The sequence below is a fragment of the Castanea sativa genome, chromosome 6 (assembly GCF_040712315.1).
Source record: "Castanea sativa cultivar Marrone di Chiusa Pesio chromosome 6, ASM4071231v1".
Classification (NCBI taxonomy): domain Eukaryota; kingdom Viridiplantae; phylum Streptophyta; class Magnoliopsida; order Fagales; family Fagaceae; genus Castanea; species Castanea sativa.
The window spans coordinates 11927175-11945091 of record NC_134018.1 but is presented as its reverse complement, the minus strand read 5'-3'; the positions used below and the strand labels follow the sequence as shown (position 1 = coordinate 11945091).

General features: G+C 34.7%; 1 protein-coding gene and 2 non-coding genes across 3 annotated transcripts; 1 reads left to right on the top strand and 2 right to left on the bottom strand.

The window, feature by feature from the left end:
- The first annotated feature begins 884 nt into the window (after window positions 1–884).
- Window positions 885–6477, top strand: LOC142639088 (glucose-6-phosphate/phosphate translocator 1, chloroplastic-like). The gene is made up of 5 exons (XM_075813190.1): window positions 885–1991; window positions 2724–2949; window positions 3514–3736; window positions 5025–5238; window positions 6080–6477. The coding sequence occupies exons 1-5, from the start codon at window positions 1488–1490 to the stop codon at window positions 6089–6091; spliced, it is 1179 nt and encodes a 392-aa protein (XP_075669305.1). The 5' UTR covers window positions 885–1487; the 3' UTR covers window positions 6092–6477.
- Window positions 6478–8852: 2375 nt separating this feature from the next.
- On the bottom strand, window positions 8853–8970 carry LOC142641857 (U5 spliceosomal RNA). The gene has a single exon (XR_012845531.1). It is a non-coding gene; the product is annotated as a U5 spliceosomal RNA (small nuclear RNA).
- A 3260-nt stretch (window positions 8971–12230) lies between these two features.
- LOC142641858 (U5 spliceosomal RNA) lies at window positions 12231–12346 on the bottom strand. The gene has a single exon (XR_012845532.1). It is a non-coding gene; the product is annotated as a U5 spliceosomal RNA (small nuclear RNA).
- Between the last annotated feature and the right edge of the window lie 5571 nt (window positions 12347–17917).

The following is a 17917-nucleotide window of genomic DNA, read 5'->3' as shown; positions in this document are numbered from 1 at the left end:
TTTTTAATTTTTTTTTGTATAGGTTTTTATTTTTTGTTTTTTTATACAGTTTTTTGTCTTTTATTTTTATTTTTTTTTAGTGTGGAGCTAACTTTGTAAAGACAAAAAATATTAACATAACCAAAGGACTAATTTTATGTCATTTTCTTTTATTTATTAATTTAATTTTTTATTAAATGAGACCCACTTAAGTATAACATTATGTTTGTTAACGTTTGTCACCATCGCTTTCCTTTGATACGGTAGTCACTTTATAAGTATAAATACTTGTGGAGTGTGGGGCAAAAATTGGAGTTCAAATCTTCTATGGAGAGTTTTACATACATATACATTTAGATTAGATTAGTAAAGTTAAGAGTATATGCATTACTTGTAAACATTTTGCTAAGAAAGGTTTCGTTAATGAGCACTATAAGATGCTCATTAATAGCAATTTTTTATTTATTTATTTATTTACTGTTTGTTGTCATTTTTTTTTTAGTGTGGAGCCAACTTTGTAAAGAAAAAAAATATTAAAATAACCAAGGACTAATTTTATGTCATTTTCTTTTATTTATTTAATTTTTTATTAAATGAGACCCACTTGAGTAGAATTTTATGCTTGTTAACATTTGCCACGGTCACTTTACAAGTATAAATGCTTATAGGGTGTGGGGGCAAAGATCGGAGTTCAAATCTCCTACATGGAGTTTTACACACACACATATATATATATATATATATACATTTAGATTAGGTTAGAGTAGAAATTCTATTTTATATTAAAATTTAAAAAAAAAAACATTTGCCAAAAACATACACATGGCCACAGCATAGCAAAACCCAAATAAAACCAACTTTCCTGACCTTCTTACAACAGAGAGAGTTGTTGGTCCAAATGGCCTTTTTAAATGCAAAAACAGAAAAAGATGGAAACAAGTCACATGAATATTTGGTAACAAAAACACAGACTGGACTGAGATTTCAGAAAAACAACCCACCGTAGATTTCACTGCCAAGCATTCCGACTCCCAACCCTTTTCTGTCCTCCTCATCAAAATTCACCTACCCTCCTCATCCCAAACCAAACAAATCCTCTCTCTCGCTCTCTCTTTTTTACTCATTACTGTGTCAAAGTTATTTATAGATCACACCCGTAATTCACTCCTACTGTCTGCCTATAATTTTTTATAGATCATCATAACCCAAATATCAAAATTATTATTATTATTTTTTACTCTTTTAAGCCTTGGTCATATTCATAAGTTGAAAAATAAATATATAAATACCTATAAGATCGTTGTTTTTTTTTAGGTCAAAGGCTTTTGGAAAAAGGTTTTTCAATAGCAAAGCAAAGCAAAGCCGTGAAGGTCTTGGCTTTTACTGCTTCTTTGAAGTTTGATCTCTTTGAACAAGTATAACTATATATATTTCTGTGATCGTGTTTTTGTGAAAGACCCATAAAACCCACCTGGAATTTTGCTCTCAAAGTTTGAATCTTTTACGCCATGATTTGTTCTGTGAAGCAATCCGTGTCCCCAACGATTAATGGGTCCGATTTGTTTCTCCGAAAAAAGCCGTATACGGCACGGCCGGTTCTGCAAGTCGTACCGGCGTTGAGAAAACCGGAGCGACTCGGCTTGGTATCGGTGTCGAGGCCTTTGCATGTGAATTCAGTTGAGAAACTGAGTGTTGGGTCGGTGAGATATCGGGAGGATCGGATCAAATGCGAGGCGTATGAGGCTGCGGATCAGTCTAAACCGGTCGAAGCGGCCGAGACGAAATCGGAGGCGGCGCAGAAGTTGAAGATCGGAATTTACTTCGCTACTTGGTGGGCTCTGAATGTGGTGTTCAATATCTACAACAAGAAGGTGTTGAATGCTTTCCCTTACCCATGGCTGACCTCAACTCTCTCGCTTGCATGTGGGTCTCTCATGATGTTAATCTCTTGGGTCACAAGGATCGCTGAGGCTCCCAAGACTGACTTTGAGTTTTGGAAGACTTTGTTCCCGGTGAGTTTGAAAAAAGTTTAAAATTGGGTCTTGTTTTTATGGTTGCATGTTGTTTTGGGATGGAAGACTTTTTGATTCTTGTGATTTTGATTTGATTTGATTTGGTGGGAAAAGTGGAGCAAGTTGAGAGTTTATTATGAAGTTTAAGGTTGTGTCTCTGTTGATTTTGTTTTGATGTTTGATGGAAGAGTTTGTTTGAGGTGAGTGAAAATTTGGGTTTTGATTGGTTGGTGAGAAGGAGGAAGATGGAAAGAGTTTGATTCAATTTTAGGCCTTTTTAATGTTATTTTTGGTTTGATCTGAGGATTTGTGGTCTGTTAGTTGATTTTAGAAATTGTGAATATATTTGAATAAAGAAAATATAGAAAGTTACCCTTTTGTTTGGTTGCTGAGAAAGTTCAGGAGAGAGAAAGAAAGTGATGTTTTGAATTGTATGTTTTTGTTGTTTGATATTAAATACACAAGATAGCTAATAGCCTCAAGTAGGCCAAGTAGTTGAATTTTGTCCAGTTCACTGGAATTTTTTGTGCTTGGGGGTTTTAGTGATAAAAATTTGGAGGTATATATATTATGATTCCATGATTTTACCTACATTTTATTGGCAACCAAGGAAACAATCAGGGTTCTGGTGTCTCTTGGGTTTATTATATGGCTCGGATTTTATCTCAATGATTGAATTCCTTGACTTTCTGGAATGGATTGTGATCTTAGTGTTTGCCTGTGTTTCAATAGGTTGCTGTGGCACATACGATTGGGCATGTTGCGGCAACAGTGAGTATGTCAAAGGTTGCAGTTTCATTCACCCACATCATCAAGAGTGGTGAGCCTGCTTTCAGTGTATTGGTTTCAAGGTTCCTGTTGGGTGAGAGCTTCCCTGTGCCAGTATACCTGTCCCTTATCCCAATTATTGGTGGTTGTGCACTTTCTGCTGCAACTGAGCTCAACTTCAACATGACTGGTAAAAATGAAACTTTATTATGTGATACACTTGCGATTATTTAATTGCTTGATCTATCATCTTATCATCTGTTTATATTGATGTTTCATTTTCCAAATATATATTTTTCACTGTGTTGACTGCTCAGGAAAGGATAAACATTGAATTTTGAATTTTTATTTGTTTATTTTTTTTAATATTGGGACTTCGGATCAAAACTACTTTTGTTAATAAAGCAAAGTATGGGCAAGTTTTGTGTTTTGCCTAAAATTGTGACATAAAAATCATAAATATTTTCTCTCTTTATTCTAATATTCTCAGCAACCAATTTGAAGGTGAATCTTTTAGTTTATGTTTTTCATATTGATCTTTTTGCCTTTTCTGGTGACTTAAATTGAAGGTGTCAAAATTGGTTTGTTTGTTTATTTTTCAACCCAGGAGTCTCTAATTTGTTGATGACAGTTTTGTTTTGTGTTTTAGAGTATATTGTCATTGGAGGAGGTTATATGGTTGGACTTCAATTTTTATTGTTTTGTGTCTTGTTTTCAGAGCCCTGAATTTGGTTTCTTGATCTTCACTATTCAGGTTTTATGGGTGCCATGATATCAAACTTGGCATTTGTCTTCCGGAACATCTTCTCAAAGAAGGGCATGAAGGGGAAGTCTGTTAGTGGGATGAACTATTACGCATGTCTGTCTATGATGTCCCTTTTGATTCTCACACCGTTTGCTATTGCTATAGAGGGACCACAAATGTGGGCAGCTGGTTGGCAAACAGCCATCTCTCAAATTGGACCCCATTTCATATGGTAATTATGTAACAACTGTCAATTCTAGCCTAATGTCCTTGTTTGGTTGCATAGTTGCACTATTCGGTTCTACGTATTAGTTTTTCCGTGGTAGATCATAGAGATGTATGTTAAATTGATTCTTGAAAGTAATAATTATTCCTGATTCAGATGAAAACATTTTATGCCGTATTTATTGCCTTTAATTTTTGAGAACCTGTATATGCTTTTCATATTGTATGACTATCTAATTAATAATTCAAGTTTAACATGTTATATACCGTATATTTTTTCTACCAAGTCAAATGTCTTCTAGAGACGTTTTGGATCTTCTGGGTAGGGTGCACACGGCACATATTGCTTAGGATGTTGTGCACGTTAAGTTGATCCTCTCAGATGATAATATGCATACCATTTGTGTCTTTCTTTTCTTGTTTTTTTCCTCCCAGATAAATTAGAAAATCTAAAACCAACTTGTGATATTTAACCTAGGAGCTCATGTAAGTTTTTAATAATCTCTTTTCTTGCTTTTATTCATGCTCAAATCTGCAAAATGTAGTGTTCTTGAAGGTTCTAGATTTTCATATCTGAATGAATGTGCTGTCCTGTCTCCAATAGAACTCAGCCTTGTAGCTTTACTCATGGAAATTCATTCAAAAAATTTACTTGAATGCCTTATTTCAAATGTACCCAACTATTATGTAGACTAGAAAAGAAAAACTGAGTCCATCAGTCCTGGCCCCTGGGGCTGCAGGTCTGGTGGGGAGGGTTGGGTGGGATTGGGATAGGTGATAGGTGATAGGTCTTAAGGTTCATCGTCGACAAGAAAAAAGAAAAGAAAAAGAAAAATAGGAAACTTAGTTATGTGGCAGTTGACGCATATTATTTGGACTGGTTTAATGATCCATCCAGCATTTTTTGACCATGGTGAATTTGAAAAATTGTTTCTTGCTGTTTTTCACTCATATATTGCAGATGGCTCTACAGAATTAGTTGTGGGTTATCTGGTATTCTGCTCAAAGACTTGATTCTAATAATTTTGGTGTTCTATTATGTTAATATTATGCCATTCCACCAATTGATCAGATGCTGATAGTAAACTTAAATTTATGACTGAAGGTGTTAGATCTTTCCTCATGATGCCGTCAGGTTTTTTCTATTCTTTTTTTCCTTCTCTGGTAATGTGATGTTTAGGCTTTGTGACAGAATGTGTACATTGTAATTTTTTTTGGATTCTGTTCTCTTAAAAATTTTGGTGTTATTTTCCTTTTCCATTTACTAATGGTGTGGCTGTTCATTGAACACATAGGTGGGTGGCGGCCCAGAGTGTGTTCTATCATCTCTACAACCAGGTGTCATACATGTCCCTGGACCAGATCTCGCCCTTGACATTTAGCATTGGTAACACCATGAAACGTATATCTGTCATAGTCTCATCAATCATTATATTCAAAACACCAGTCCAGCCCATCAATGCTCTTGGAGCTGCCATAGCTATCCTTGGAACCTTCTTGTATTCCCAGGTATTTTGTTGTTCTCTTTATTTGTTGAACAATATTGCTGTTCTCTCTCTCTCTCTCTCTCTCTCTCTCTCTCTATATATATATATATATATATATATATATATAATTGGAATAGAACTCTTTAGTGTTGATTTTTCCATACTTGAAAAAATAACCTTATTACCTAAATGAAAATGATCTAATAAAAAGACATAAAAAACATAAAGATAAATTGACAAATTTAAAATTGTCCTTCATAGGGGGACCACACTAGTATATCTTTACCTACTTCTGAATGCATGGAAGGGTTTGAGTTGAAGTTTAGGTTGAACAACGACTCAAACTCAGCGGTTCTGGAGTCTTATATACGTGGTAGGCTAATTTGATAGAACACCAGTTGGGTTGATTAGTTGCCCTCAGGACAAGCTGGTTTAGGTGTTGGGGTTAGGTGGGGTGGGGTTGGGGAGTATGAATGTGGATCTTAGCTACCAATTATGATTGATTTGTTAGGTGAATTTATGTTAGCTCAAAAGTAATAATTTTTGGGTAACTAATTATAATATTCCTGCTGATAAGCTGTAGTTCAAAACTTCAGATGGCAGTCTCTCTTTTCAAGTACTAGGTGAAGGGCCATAAGATTGTGTTTCTAAGACCAAGTGGGTGCACGTGTAACTTATTATTAAAAAAATAACTAGGATATTCCTTTGCTTATATTTTTTATTAAAGTCAGGATGACTTTGAGTGAAGTTGACTGTAGCCATATGTTATGGGACTATGCTTAATTTTTTCCCTTTACATTAGAGCCTTGTATCACATTTGTCTAATAAGATTGCCATGAACTTAAATGTTTTCTATTTTACAGGCGAAGCAATGAAAAGCTTGGGGTTCTGCAATTTAGATTCACTACTTAGAGCATAAGAAGGCGGAAGAGTGTGGCGTCAAGATCTATGAGATCTGCTCCGCCAGAGGCATTGTTAAGAATTTGCTTTTCAGAGTCTACGACCGGATTTTATTCCGATGAACTAGCAGTTTTATCTTTTTGTAGATAATAATAATAATTATCTAGTTATCAACATTACTGTTATACAGGGTTACTATGTGGTTTTTTTATTTTTTTTATCCCCTTGTGAGGTTGGAAGGAAAAATGTTTTAATAAACAAGGATAATGTCTTTTTTTTTCGCTGAATAAGGATAATGTCTTAAACCTTGTCTGTTTTGATAAGCATAAAATTGCAAAATATGTACTTCGATTTATTCACAGTTCTTTATTTTAAAGTTTTTTATTTATTTATGGGAGCGGTCCAGTGGGGTTGGTGGAGATGGAGAGGTATGAGTAATTTATAGGTACTTGGGGGTAGGGTGCCTGGATATAAAACAGCATCTTCGTAATTACATTTTGCGGCAAAGTTGAGTTATTAGTGGCAACTGTTTTCATGTGGGACATATCCTGTGAGAAATTCAATACGTTGTTTGGAGTTTTTGACTTTTTTGGGTTGGCCATATGACAGTGTGCCGAATAGTCAGCAATGGTCTATCTTCTACGTTATAGATGGTTGGACTATTTTTGGGCTAAATAGATGATTGGATTTGTGAGTATCATATTCATACGGCCAATTTAGAAAATCGGTAAAGCACTCGGCTGTTTGTTTGTTTTAGTTTTGGACATACACATTGGGCTAGCGACTAGCTTATAGATGATTTTTCCAGTCAACTTCTAGCTAGCACTGCCCAAAACATATGCTTCTCACCAAGCTAGCCCCAGCTAGCTAAATTGTAAAAAAGTAATAGTTTCTTGTCAGGCTTGTTCAGGTATTGTAGCCTAGCAAATGATTTCTTCTCTTTACTATTTGCAGTCTAGCAAATGAATTTCTTGTTTATGTTACCTCAAACGTTCCTCTCTCTCTCCCTCACACACAAAAGGGCCTGGACACCGATCTTGAACTCAATTGTTGCAATACCATGTGAAAAGCTTTGTAGCTCAACTGGTATCTTATTGTGTTTACAATAGAGATGTCTCACGCCTAATTATTAATTTTTTTTATTAAAAAAAATCTGTTGCAATATTTAACTTATTTTCAAAACCTAACAAACCTCAAATCGCAAACCAGCACAACCCATATTTAACTTATTTAAATAAGAAAAATAAGACAATGAATTGTTTATTCACGAGTTTTTAAAAAAGAATGAATTGGATTAGGAGTATTTATTATACACAAACTGTTACACATTTTTAAACACCCCATTCTTAAATTGAAATAATGACTTGAAGTCAATTTTAAACTTGAAAATTGTGACTTCATATCATGGTTTTAGTTAAAAAATAAAACGTGCGTAATAACTTGTGTGCAACAAGTATTACCTTTGAATTTGTGGCCATAACTTGTGTGCAACAAGTATTACCTTTGAATTTGTGGCCATTTATAAATCGAAGGATGGTTTTTTTTTTCTTTATTGAAACAAAAGTTTTTTTTGGCATTGAGAGATAATTTTGCAGCAGCATGGGCAGCCATATTACATTCCCTCTTAATTCAACCAAAAAGACATCATGAGAACCTAGACTTAAAGCTTAAAGTATTGAACATAATATTAGCTATGGACGAATAGGGGGTTACTTCTTTTGAAGAAAGAGGATCAAAACAATTTTTTTAAGTCACCTTCTACGTGATATGATTGCAAAATTCTTGATGCACTAGCTGGACAACCCAAAGAATTGCAGAGGCTTCAGCTGAAACGGGGGAGCATTTGGTATGGATTTTGGACCAAACTTTAATAATGTTTCCTCTAAAATCTCTAGCCACTACAGGTAGTGCCAAGGAGGTCTTGGTTATTATTTTGTTAAAGTGACATCAATCACATTCGTTGCATATTAATTTCTAAGTTTTTTAAAAGATAAATTTTATAATAACTTTGCACATCAATTTATAATTTTTGTTTATAATAATTTTGCACATCAATTTGTAAGTTTTTTTTAAATTATAATTTTATTATAACTTTTAACATTTTTTGTAGATGGCTTTTCAAGTCAAGCTGATGGCCTTAAGAGGTGACCATGGGGTCACTAGGTTGCAAGGTTCTCATAAAACTATCATCTTTAATATTTTTGAGGTAGACCATGTAAAGATACTCTATTGTCCTTTTTTTTTATTCAAGAAATTATTCTTGAAACGATATATTTGTTAAAGACCACCAATTAAATAGAGAAATACTCTTCTGAAAGTGGTATAAACTCCTCATCTATCCTGTCTCTTTGTTGCTCAGGAGTCTCTCATTCCGTTTTGCATAGCAAGCTTTCAAACCTCTCATCTCCTCGCTCCTAAGGGCTTTCTTTTTTATTTTCTTTCTGTTCTACTTCTACTTTTCTTTTCTTCAACAAAAAATGGATGACGATTTTGTAAAGTTATGGAAGCATTTAATACTCATTTGAGGCTGAAATTTTTATGAAGAAAAAAAGATGTAGCAGCTTCACCAATGAGTTTAATTTACTGTTTAAATTTCAGTTATATATCTAAAAAATCTGTATGATTTATTAAACCAGCATCACAGCTAGGGGAATAGTTTCTTGCATTATACGTACGTATCCATAGTCAGAAAATAAGAATTACAAGATTTGAAAATGTTAAACTAGCATTTTTAGGAGCTTTCCCATAGGCAAAACTCCTCCAAAAATAGGCGTATGCCACTATTTGCGGCGTGCACACGGTATTCTTTAGTAAAAGGCGAAAGAATAGTTCGCTCTGTGCTCACCGCGTGGCTGCGTGGTTTTGAAATGAAATGACTTACCGTTTTAATAACAGCTATCTTACACAACTTTATTGTCTGTTCGATATGGGACATCTACTCGAATTTGAAAGCACTTCTTCATACATGCGTAAAATAAGACTATGGCCGTGGAGAGACTTTGGTCTTCTTGAGACAAAAGTGCCAGGTTAATGGGAACGGAGAATAATAATTTCTTCCTTTAGCCCATGTAATGTGCTGTATAAAATGGAGTGGAAGGTTGCAACTAACAGGATGAAAACCAAGATAAGTCCAAGCATGGCTCTGAAGCTGAATTTGAGTAAGGTCTATGATAGAGTGGAATGCAGAATTTACAAACAATAATGCTAAAGATGGGCTACATTAGACCGGGACAAGGAATTAGGCAAGGAAATCCTGTCTACCTACCCATTTCTCATTTGTGGTGAAGGTCCATCTGCGTATTGAGACATGATGAGAGAAGTCAATATTAGAGGTGTGTCAATCTCAAGAGAACCAAAGATTTTTCACTTATTTTTTGTAAATGATAGCCTTTTATTTTGTAAAGCCACAATGGAGGAATGTCTGGCTATATCAGAACCTTTAAGTTGTAAGAACGGGCATCAAGACAAGAATTGAATGTTGGCGACTAATGATTGGCATCAAAATAGGTAATAAAGTCTGTCCCATGCTTTCCAAGCAATGAACTTCCTCTGTTTTGATGCCTAGCATAGTGTTTGAAATTAAAAACAAGGTTGATACAACTCAAGATTGGTGATAAAGCTCGGGTTTGAGGTAATATATGACTGGCATCAAAACAGGGACGAAAGATAGTTTCACCATATACAGTTATTCTAGAAAATGCATCATGTTCCCATATTTTAGAAATTCTTGATTGATTCTATTTTCTCCCCTTTGTAGCTTCTCAAATTCAAGCCGGACTCGTTAGTGCGGATGGGTACCTTAAATGGAAAATGCACGGTGGAAAGTCAAGTTATTAGTGAAGGTCTGAAGGATGAGACTCGAGGGTAGTGCTCATGATATTTGGAATGGTCTTTGGGCTGTCTTGGTTCCTCATAAATGAATCAAGTCATTTGCTTGACAAAGGAATATCTTCTACATTTACTTGTGTCCACTGCTTGAAGGAGGCTGAAACTGTTTCTTATGTGCTCTGGAGTTGTAATTTTGCAGAGTTGGTGTGGAGTGGATTTCGATTCAAGGTTTGATCAAGTCGTATCCTTTCAAAGAGAAAGTATCTTATTCACCCAGCGTTTAAGACCTATGTGAGACTAACATATGAGTCCCACAGCTATACACTGGACGGATAAAAGATTTTTGTCCTTCCAAGAGGTGTTCACTGTGTTGAAAATCTAGGACCCGGACACTATGGTTATGTTTGAGACATAAGAAGATAAGAGGGAGAGGAGAGAGGATTATGAAGGTAGTCGGAATGTACTACATTTTGGTATATTCCTCTCTCCGTCCAAAACATAGGGTAGAGGAAACTTTCCAGGGATTGTGCACACTGATAAAATGAGATCAAACAGCATATCTAAAAAACAGAAATTTTTGACTATGTAAAGATAGCCAAGAGATTAAAATAATGCGTTGAGAACTTTCTACCACCACATTATGTGAACGTGTTTTCTTATCATTCCAATATGAATTTTGATAAAGCTGTTCTTTTTCAAAAAGAAGCATCAGAGTGCTCCATACTGACACTCATACATCCAGTCTAGCAAAATTGGTAAAATACTCAGTTGTATGTTTGTTTTAGCTTTCAGCATTCACATTGGGCTAGCTACTAGCTTATAGATGATTTTCCCAGTCAAATTCTAACTGGCCCTGCCCAAAACATATGCTTCTCACCGTGCTAGCCACATGCTAGCTAAATTGTGAAAAAGCTATAGTATCTTTGAGTCAGGCTTGGTCAGGTATTGTATTAGTAGCCTAGAAAATTATTTCTTCTCTTTGGTATTTTAGCCTAGCAAATGAACCTTTTTTCATTACCTCCAATGTTGCTCTCTCTCACACAAAAAGGCTTGGACACCGATCTTGAACTCAATTGTTGCAACACCAAGATTATTGAAACCCATTGCAACCTCAAATCGTGAATCGGCACTACCCATGACTTGTCTAACTTGTTTAAATAAGAAAAATATGCCAATGAATTTAAAATTTTCCGTACAGTTTTACCGTTTTTATTCACAAGTCTTCCAAAAAGAATGAATTGAATGTGTGCCATTAACAAATCAGAGGTTGGTGGTACTTACAACAGCCGTGTTAGAGATATTATAGAGTTTGCTATATAGGTCTTACAATATAATATGTCACTAATCACAAAAAAACAAAAACAAAAAAAAAAATCAAACACTCATTTATTATCTTATTGATATAGTATTGATCATAGTCATTATCACATCAATTGATAATTTTTTTGTAATAAATTTTATAGTAATTTAACATTTTTTTGTAGACAACTTTTCAAGTCAAGCTAGTGGCCTAAGAAGCAAGGTTTTGAAACCTAGACTGGACCGTACGGTCCGACCGGAAAAATCGCGAACCTCTTCCTATTACGGTTCTTTTACCTCTAAAAACCGTTCTAAGTAAGAAAAGCAGAGAACTGTTTAAACCACAATTAAACCGCCCGGGTTTGAGAACCGTGAACGGTTTTCACGGTTCAAGTCAGAGCTATTTTTATTTACAAAATAAAAACATTACAGACTCACAGCACCAAATCACCATTGTTGAAGCTTCAACCATAACATTCTGTCAAACGTTGAACTCGCATCAATGTTCTGGATAGTTTCAGGCGAAAATTTCTTTTCGGCAATAAGTGCTTCTGCGAATTTATTTTGACAAAAAACAAAAAAGAAAAGAAGAAGAAAGGAGCAGCCACTGCACGGTGACAATGCAATGCTTTGCAAGAGTTTTTTTACCAAAAAAGAAAAAACCATGATTGTTTCCGTGAGTGAGACTGAGAAGGAGCAGAGGAAGAGTTTTGTGAGGACTAAGGAGATTTGTGAAGAAGAAAGAGAGGAGTGTTCATCAAAGAAGAGAAAGAGTTCCCACTTCCTTGAAGAAACGTGCAGGCAACTAGACATTGGGAAAGAAAAAGAGGCATTGGGAAGGTAATCAACTCCATCCAACAAGTAGTTAAAATCTAAAACTTCCATATATCAGCTAGAGAAATTGGGTTTGCGTGTTCCTTAACTATATATCTCTTAAAAGAGACTGAAACAAGGTTTTGAAAATGTTAAAGCTAGTATTTTTAGGAGCTTCCCCTTAGGAGAAACTCCTCCAAAAATAGGCGTATGCCACTATTTGCGGCGTGCACACGGTATTCTTTAGTAAAAGGCGAAAGAATAGTTCGCTTTGTGCTCACCGCGTGGCTGCGTGGATTGGAAATGAAATGACTTACTGTTTTAATAACAGCTATCTTACACAACCTTAATGTATGTGTTCAGTATGGGACATCTACGCGAATTTGAAAGCAATTCTTCATACATGCGTAAAATAAGACTATGGCCGTGGAGAGACTTTGGTCTTCTTGAGACAAAAGTGCCAGGCTAATGGGAACGGAGAATAATAATTTCTTCCTTTAGCTCATGTAATGTGCTGTATAAAATGGAGTGGAAGGTTGTAACTAACAGAATGAAAACCAAGATAAGTCCAAGCATGGTTCTAAAGCAGAATTTGAGTAAGGTGCATGATAGAGTGGAATGCGGAATTTACAAGCAATAACGCTAAAGATGGGCTACATTAGACCGGGACAAGGAATTAGGCAAGGAAATCTGTCTCCCTACCCATTTCTCATTTGTGCTTAAGGACCATCTGCGTTATTGAGACTTGATGACTGATGAGAGAGAAGTCAATATTAGAGCCGTGTCCATCTTGAGAGGTCCAAAGATTTTTCCCTAATTTTTTGTGAATGATAGCCTTTTGTTTTGTAAAGCCACAACGGAGGAATGTCTGGCTATATCAGAACCCTTGAGTTGTATGAACGGGCATCGGGACAAAATTTGAATTTTGGTAAGACGTCCTTGTTTTTCAGTTTAAACACTATGCCTGTGTGAAGAATGATATTGGGAGAACTTTACGTGCAACTTCTCTGGTTCCTTTTAAGGAACTTCGGTTACCTCCTTTAATTGGTAGAGGCAAGAGTTTGGCTTTTGAGATAAAAGAGTCCAGTTCATAAAAAAATAAATAAATAAAAAAATTGAAGGGTGGAAGGAGAAGATTTTATTTCAAGATGGTAGGAAGATCTTGATAATAACAGTAGCCCAAGCTATCTCAATTTACGCCATGAGTTGCTTTAGTGAACTGGACGGATTTTGCTCTGAATTAAATTCTTTAATGAGTAGGGTTGGGCTAAATTATGTAGATCCAAGAATTGGATTTTGAGACTAGAAAATTTTTAATTTAGCTCTTGTAGCTAAACATGGTGGAAATTGATTCAACTCCAAGATTTACTTTTATTCAAAGTGTTCCAACTCCAAATATTTTTCGACTTCTCAGTTTATGAAGGCGTGTACCTACTCACTCCTCTTATGCATGGATTCTAGCTCAAGCAAGGGACGTGATCATGTGATTACTAAAGGATGCTAGATGAAGGATCGGGATTGGTGATAAAGCTCGGGTTTAAGGTAATAAATGACTGGCATCGAAACAGGGATGAAAGATAGTTTCGCCATATACAGTTATTCCAGAAAATGCAACCATGTCCCCATCTTTTTGGAATTCTCAGTTGATTAGTTCTATTTTCACCACTTTATAGCTTCTCAAATTCGAGACAGACTCGTTAGTGTGGATGGGTACCTCAAATGGAAAATTCACGGTGAAAAGTCAAGTTATTAGTGAAAGATGAGACTCAAAGTTGTTCATGATATTTGGAATTAATGGCCTTTGGGCTGTCTCGGTTTCCTCATAAATGAATCAAATCATTTACTTGATAAAGGAATATCTTCTACGTTTGCATGTGTCCACTGCTTGGACCTTGGAGGAGGCTGAAACTAATTCTCATGTGATTTGGAATTGTAATTTTGCAGAGTTGTTGTGGAGTGGATTTGTTTGATCAAGTGGTATACTTTTGAGGAGAAAGTATCTTATATATCTGGCATATAAGACCTATGTGAAATTGACAAGTGAGCTCCAACTAAATACGGGGCCTATACAAGATTATTGTCATGTCAAAAGGTGGTTGAAGTGTTAAAAATCTAGGAATTAGAGACTTGTGAGGATAAAAGGCTCAAGGCATATTTTTGGGCCATGGGCTTGATCTGAGGATACTTACTTGTTCGAGAACAGGTTGATGGTAGTGAGGATGTCAAGCTTAAAGGCCCATGAGCAGATTATTGTGAAATAGGTTTGTAGAAGTAGTCCGAGAAGGGGAATCTCCTCGGCTAAGTGAAGTAAAGATCAGATGGTACGCCATGTTGACTAGAATGATATTTTAGAAGGTCTTGTAGATGAAGATATGTTTCACAAGAGAATAGAGAGGAAGAACGGATAGGAAATATCTTGAAGAAAGCTGCTACCACCGCATTGAATGCTCTGTACCTAAGTCTCTGGCCGCATTAATGAGGAAGTAATATCTGAACGGTGATCGTCAGCTCTATAGCTATTACCTAAAAAACTACAGGAAGGTGCGGATGAAACAAGTATCCAGGAGAGCTGCCTAGAGCTACACGTGGAGAGCGAGAATGGGGAGAAAGGGGATGTATAAGGAGAGAGGTCCCGGAGAAGAGGGGGATCAGAAGAAAAAGGAGAGAAAAAAGACTATAGATGTTAAGATCAATAACTGTAATCTGTCTTTGAGAAAAGTGATATATAAGATCCAATATCCTCGGCTTGAGTTCGAGGACAATTTCTGATATATAAACTATCCCAGGTGTATGGTGTTGCAATCTAACCCATCATTTTTGTTATCTAACATCACTAGAATCTAGATTTCAAGTTCACTCTCTACAAATTCATTGTATTGGGCTTTTTGGGCCTACCCCAATCTTGTCTTTGGATTTGGGTGCAAATTGTGACCTTACAATACTAATGATTATGTTTGAGATGGAAGAAGATAAGAGGGAGAGGAGAGAGGATTAGGAAGGTAGTCGGAATGTACTTATTTTTAGTATATTGACTATATTCTGAATATCTCCCCTCCCCTACCTCCATCTCCCTCCATCCAAAACATAGGGTAGAGGAACCTTTCCAGGGATTGTGCACATTGATAAAATGATATCAAATTGCATATCTGAAAACAGAAATTTTCAACTATCTAAAGATAGCCAAGCTATTAAAATAATGCTTGAGAACTTTCTACCACCACATTATGTGAACGTGTTTTCTTATCATTCAAATATGAACTTTGATCAAACATATCTCTTTCAAAACGAAGACTCAGAGTGCTCCATACTCACTCATACAGTCAATCTAGCAAAATTGGTAAAATACTCAGTTGTATGTTTGTTTTAGCTTTCAGCATTCACATTGGGCTAGCTACTAGCTTATAGATAAATTTCCCAGTCAAATTCTTGCTAGCCCTGCCCAAAACCTATGCTTCTCACCGTGCTAGCCACAAGCTAGCTAAATTGTGAAGAAGTTAATTGATTAATCTTTGTCAGGCTTGGTCAGGTATCGTATTAGTAGCCTAGCAAGTTATTTGTTCTCTTTGGTATTGTAGCCTAGCAAATGAATCTGTTTTTTTAGTACCTCCAACGTTTCTCTCTCTCACACACACAAAAAGGCTTGGACACCGATGTTGAACTCAATTGTTGCAACACCAAGATCATCGAAAACCGTTGCAACCTCAAATCGTCAATCCGCACAACCTGTCAACCCATGACTTCTCTAACTTATTTAAATAAGCAAAATAAGTCAGTGAATTTTAATTTTTCCATAGAGTTTTACCATGTTTATTCACAAGTCTTCCAAAATGAATGAACTGAATGTGTTCTCATTAACAAATCAGAGGTTGGTGGTACTTACAACTTTTAAAGGTAACAACGTGTTAAAGATATTATAAAAGTTTATTATATAGGTCTTACAAATTAATATATCGCTAGTCACAAAAAAATAATTCAAATGCTCATTTATTATCTTATTGAAGTAACACTAGTTATATTCACTGTCATATCAATTTATAAGTTTTTTGTAATAAATTTTATAGTAATTTAACATTTTTTTTGTAGTTGGCTTTTCGAGTCGAGTTAGTGGCCTAAGAAGTGACCATGGGTCACTAGGTTGCTAGGTTCTTTGAAAATTTTCCTCTTGAAAAGTTTTGACGTAAACCATGTAAATAAACCCTATTGTCTCGCATTTTCAATTTTTTTAATAAGTTATTCTTGAAAACAATTTCTTTATAAAGATCAAGTTTTATATTTTATCAAAAAAAGAAAGTGGTTTTTTTTAGTAAAAGAAAACCAAATACCATGAATATTTTCACACTTGTACACATCATGCACACAATATTCATAATTTCACATATGATCACATAAGTATATTCATAATTTCACATATGATCACATAAGTATATTCACATTTAACACATGAAATAGATGATGTATAGGGCCATGTACACTAATCTATATCTATATTATATCTAAAAGCTGAAGAATAACATTTATTGTTGCTACGCTCCTGTTGAGTCACATCAGCAGCCACCTCATCTACCTATTTCTCATTTCTCTCCACTACTTCCAACCATAATTTTCCTTTTACCTTGTCATCTCTCCACTATTCTCAACTTTAATGTTACTCTTCATCCATCTTTTTCTCTTCTTTTTATTTTGACTCTTCTTATCCTCATTCTATTACTACAAATTTGGCATTCTCTCTCCAATTCTATACATATTTTCTCACATGAAAAAGGTTGTTACTCTCTCTCTCTCTCATGTTTTATTTTTGTGTGAATTTTTTATTTTTTTGTATCTCTAGTTAGATTGATGTATTTATGTGTTATTTAGAATTTTACTTTGGGTTGCAATTTTATTTTGTATTTTTAAGTTATCATCTTTTTTTCTTTTCTATAATTGTTAAATGTTATTCTATTGCATATAAATATAGTTTTCAAAAATATAATGTTATTCTATTATATATCATGGCTTGGATAATTTGGTGTTTGACTTATGACTATATATATATATTATGCTTCTTTTTCTCATTTTATTTTCTATTATTATCTCCCACAGAAATGTGATTTCTCTCTCTCTCTCTCTCTCTCTCTCTCTCTCTCTCTCTCTCTCTCTCTCTATATATATATATATATATTGTTTATTCTTTTTTGCAACTTTACTTTAGGTTGATGAATCATTGTATTTTTTTTTATATAATACTATTTTGAGTTATCACGATTCGGTAGTGTTTGATTTTTTAAGTTTTCCATCACAAGTCTTCTCTCTCCCTCTTTTAGCTTTTGTTTGATTTTTTTTTTTTTTGGACATAATACTTAGTTATTTTGGAAGTGAGATTTTGAATTTATATCAAAATACAATGTTGGGTATGTATTTGAATGTGTCTACTAACTATTAAAATTAAACTGCCCAAGGTGAATATGTATGGACAATTTTTTTTCCATTGATTTATTATTTAGTTATAACATCAAAATTAAAGTAAATGAATATGTATAGCTAAAACTGCCTAAGATGAATTTGTAAAGCTAATATATTTAATATTGTCACAAAATTAATAGTAAAAAATAAATAACAAAAAGAACAATGTGTGGCCAATGATGTGATGGATGAGAAGATTCAACAGGAGTGTAGCAATAAAAATGCGATATGAAGATCCAGTTAAAGCCAATTAAATCTTAATAAATAAATGTTTATGTGGTAACAAAAAGATTATGTTCTCTTTATGTTATTATACAAATTATCTTCTTTCGTTTCGATAGGTGAAGCGTTCAATTTTAGACATAAAGTGTACTTTTTTTCCTACATATTATTTTAAATATTAAATTTAAAATATAGTA

Coding starts and splice junctions, on each gene's coding strand:
- LOC142639088 (XM_075813190.1), top strand. CDS start 1,488: ATGATTTGTTCTGTGAAGCAATCCGTGTCCCCAACGATTAATGGGTCC. Junction 1,992..2,723: donor TTTGGAAGACTTTGTTCCCG/GTGAGTTTGAAA, acceptor GTGTTTCAATAG/GTTGCTGTGGCACATACGAT. Junction 2,950..3,513: donor GCTCAACTTCAACATGACTG/GTAAAAATGAAA, acceptor TTCACTATTCAG/GTTTTATGGGTGCCATGATA.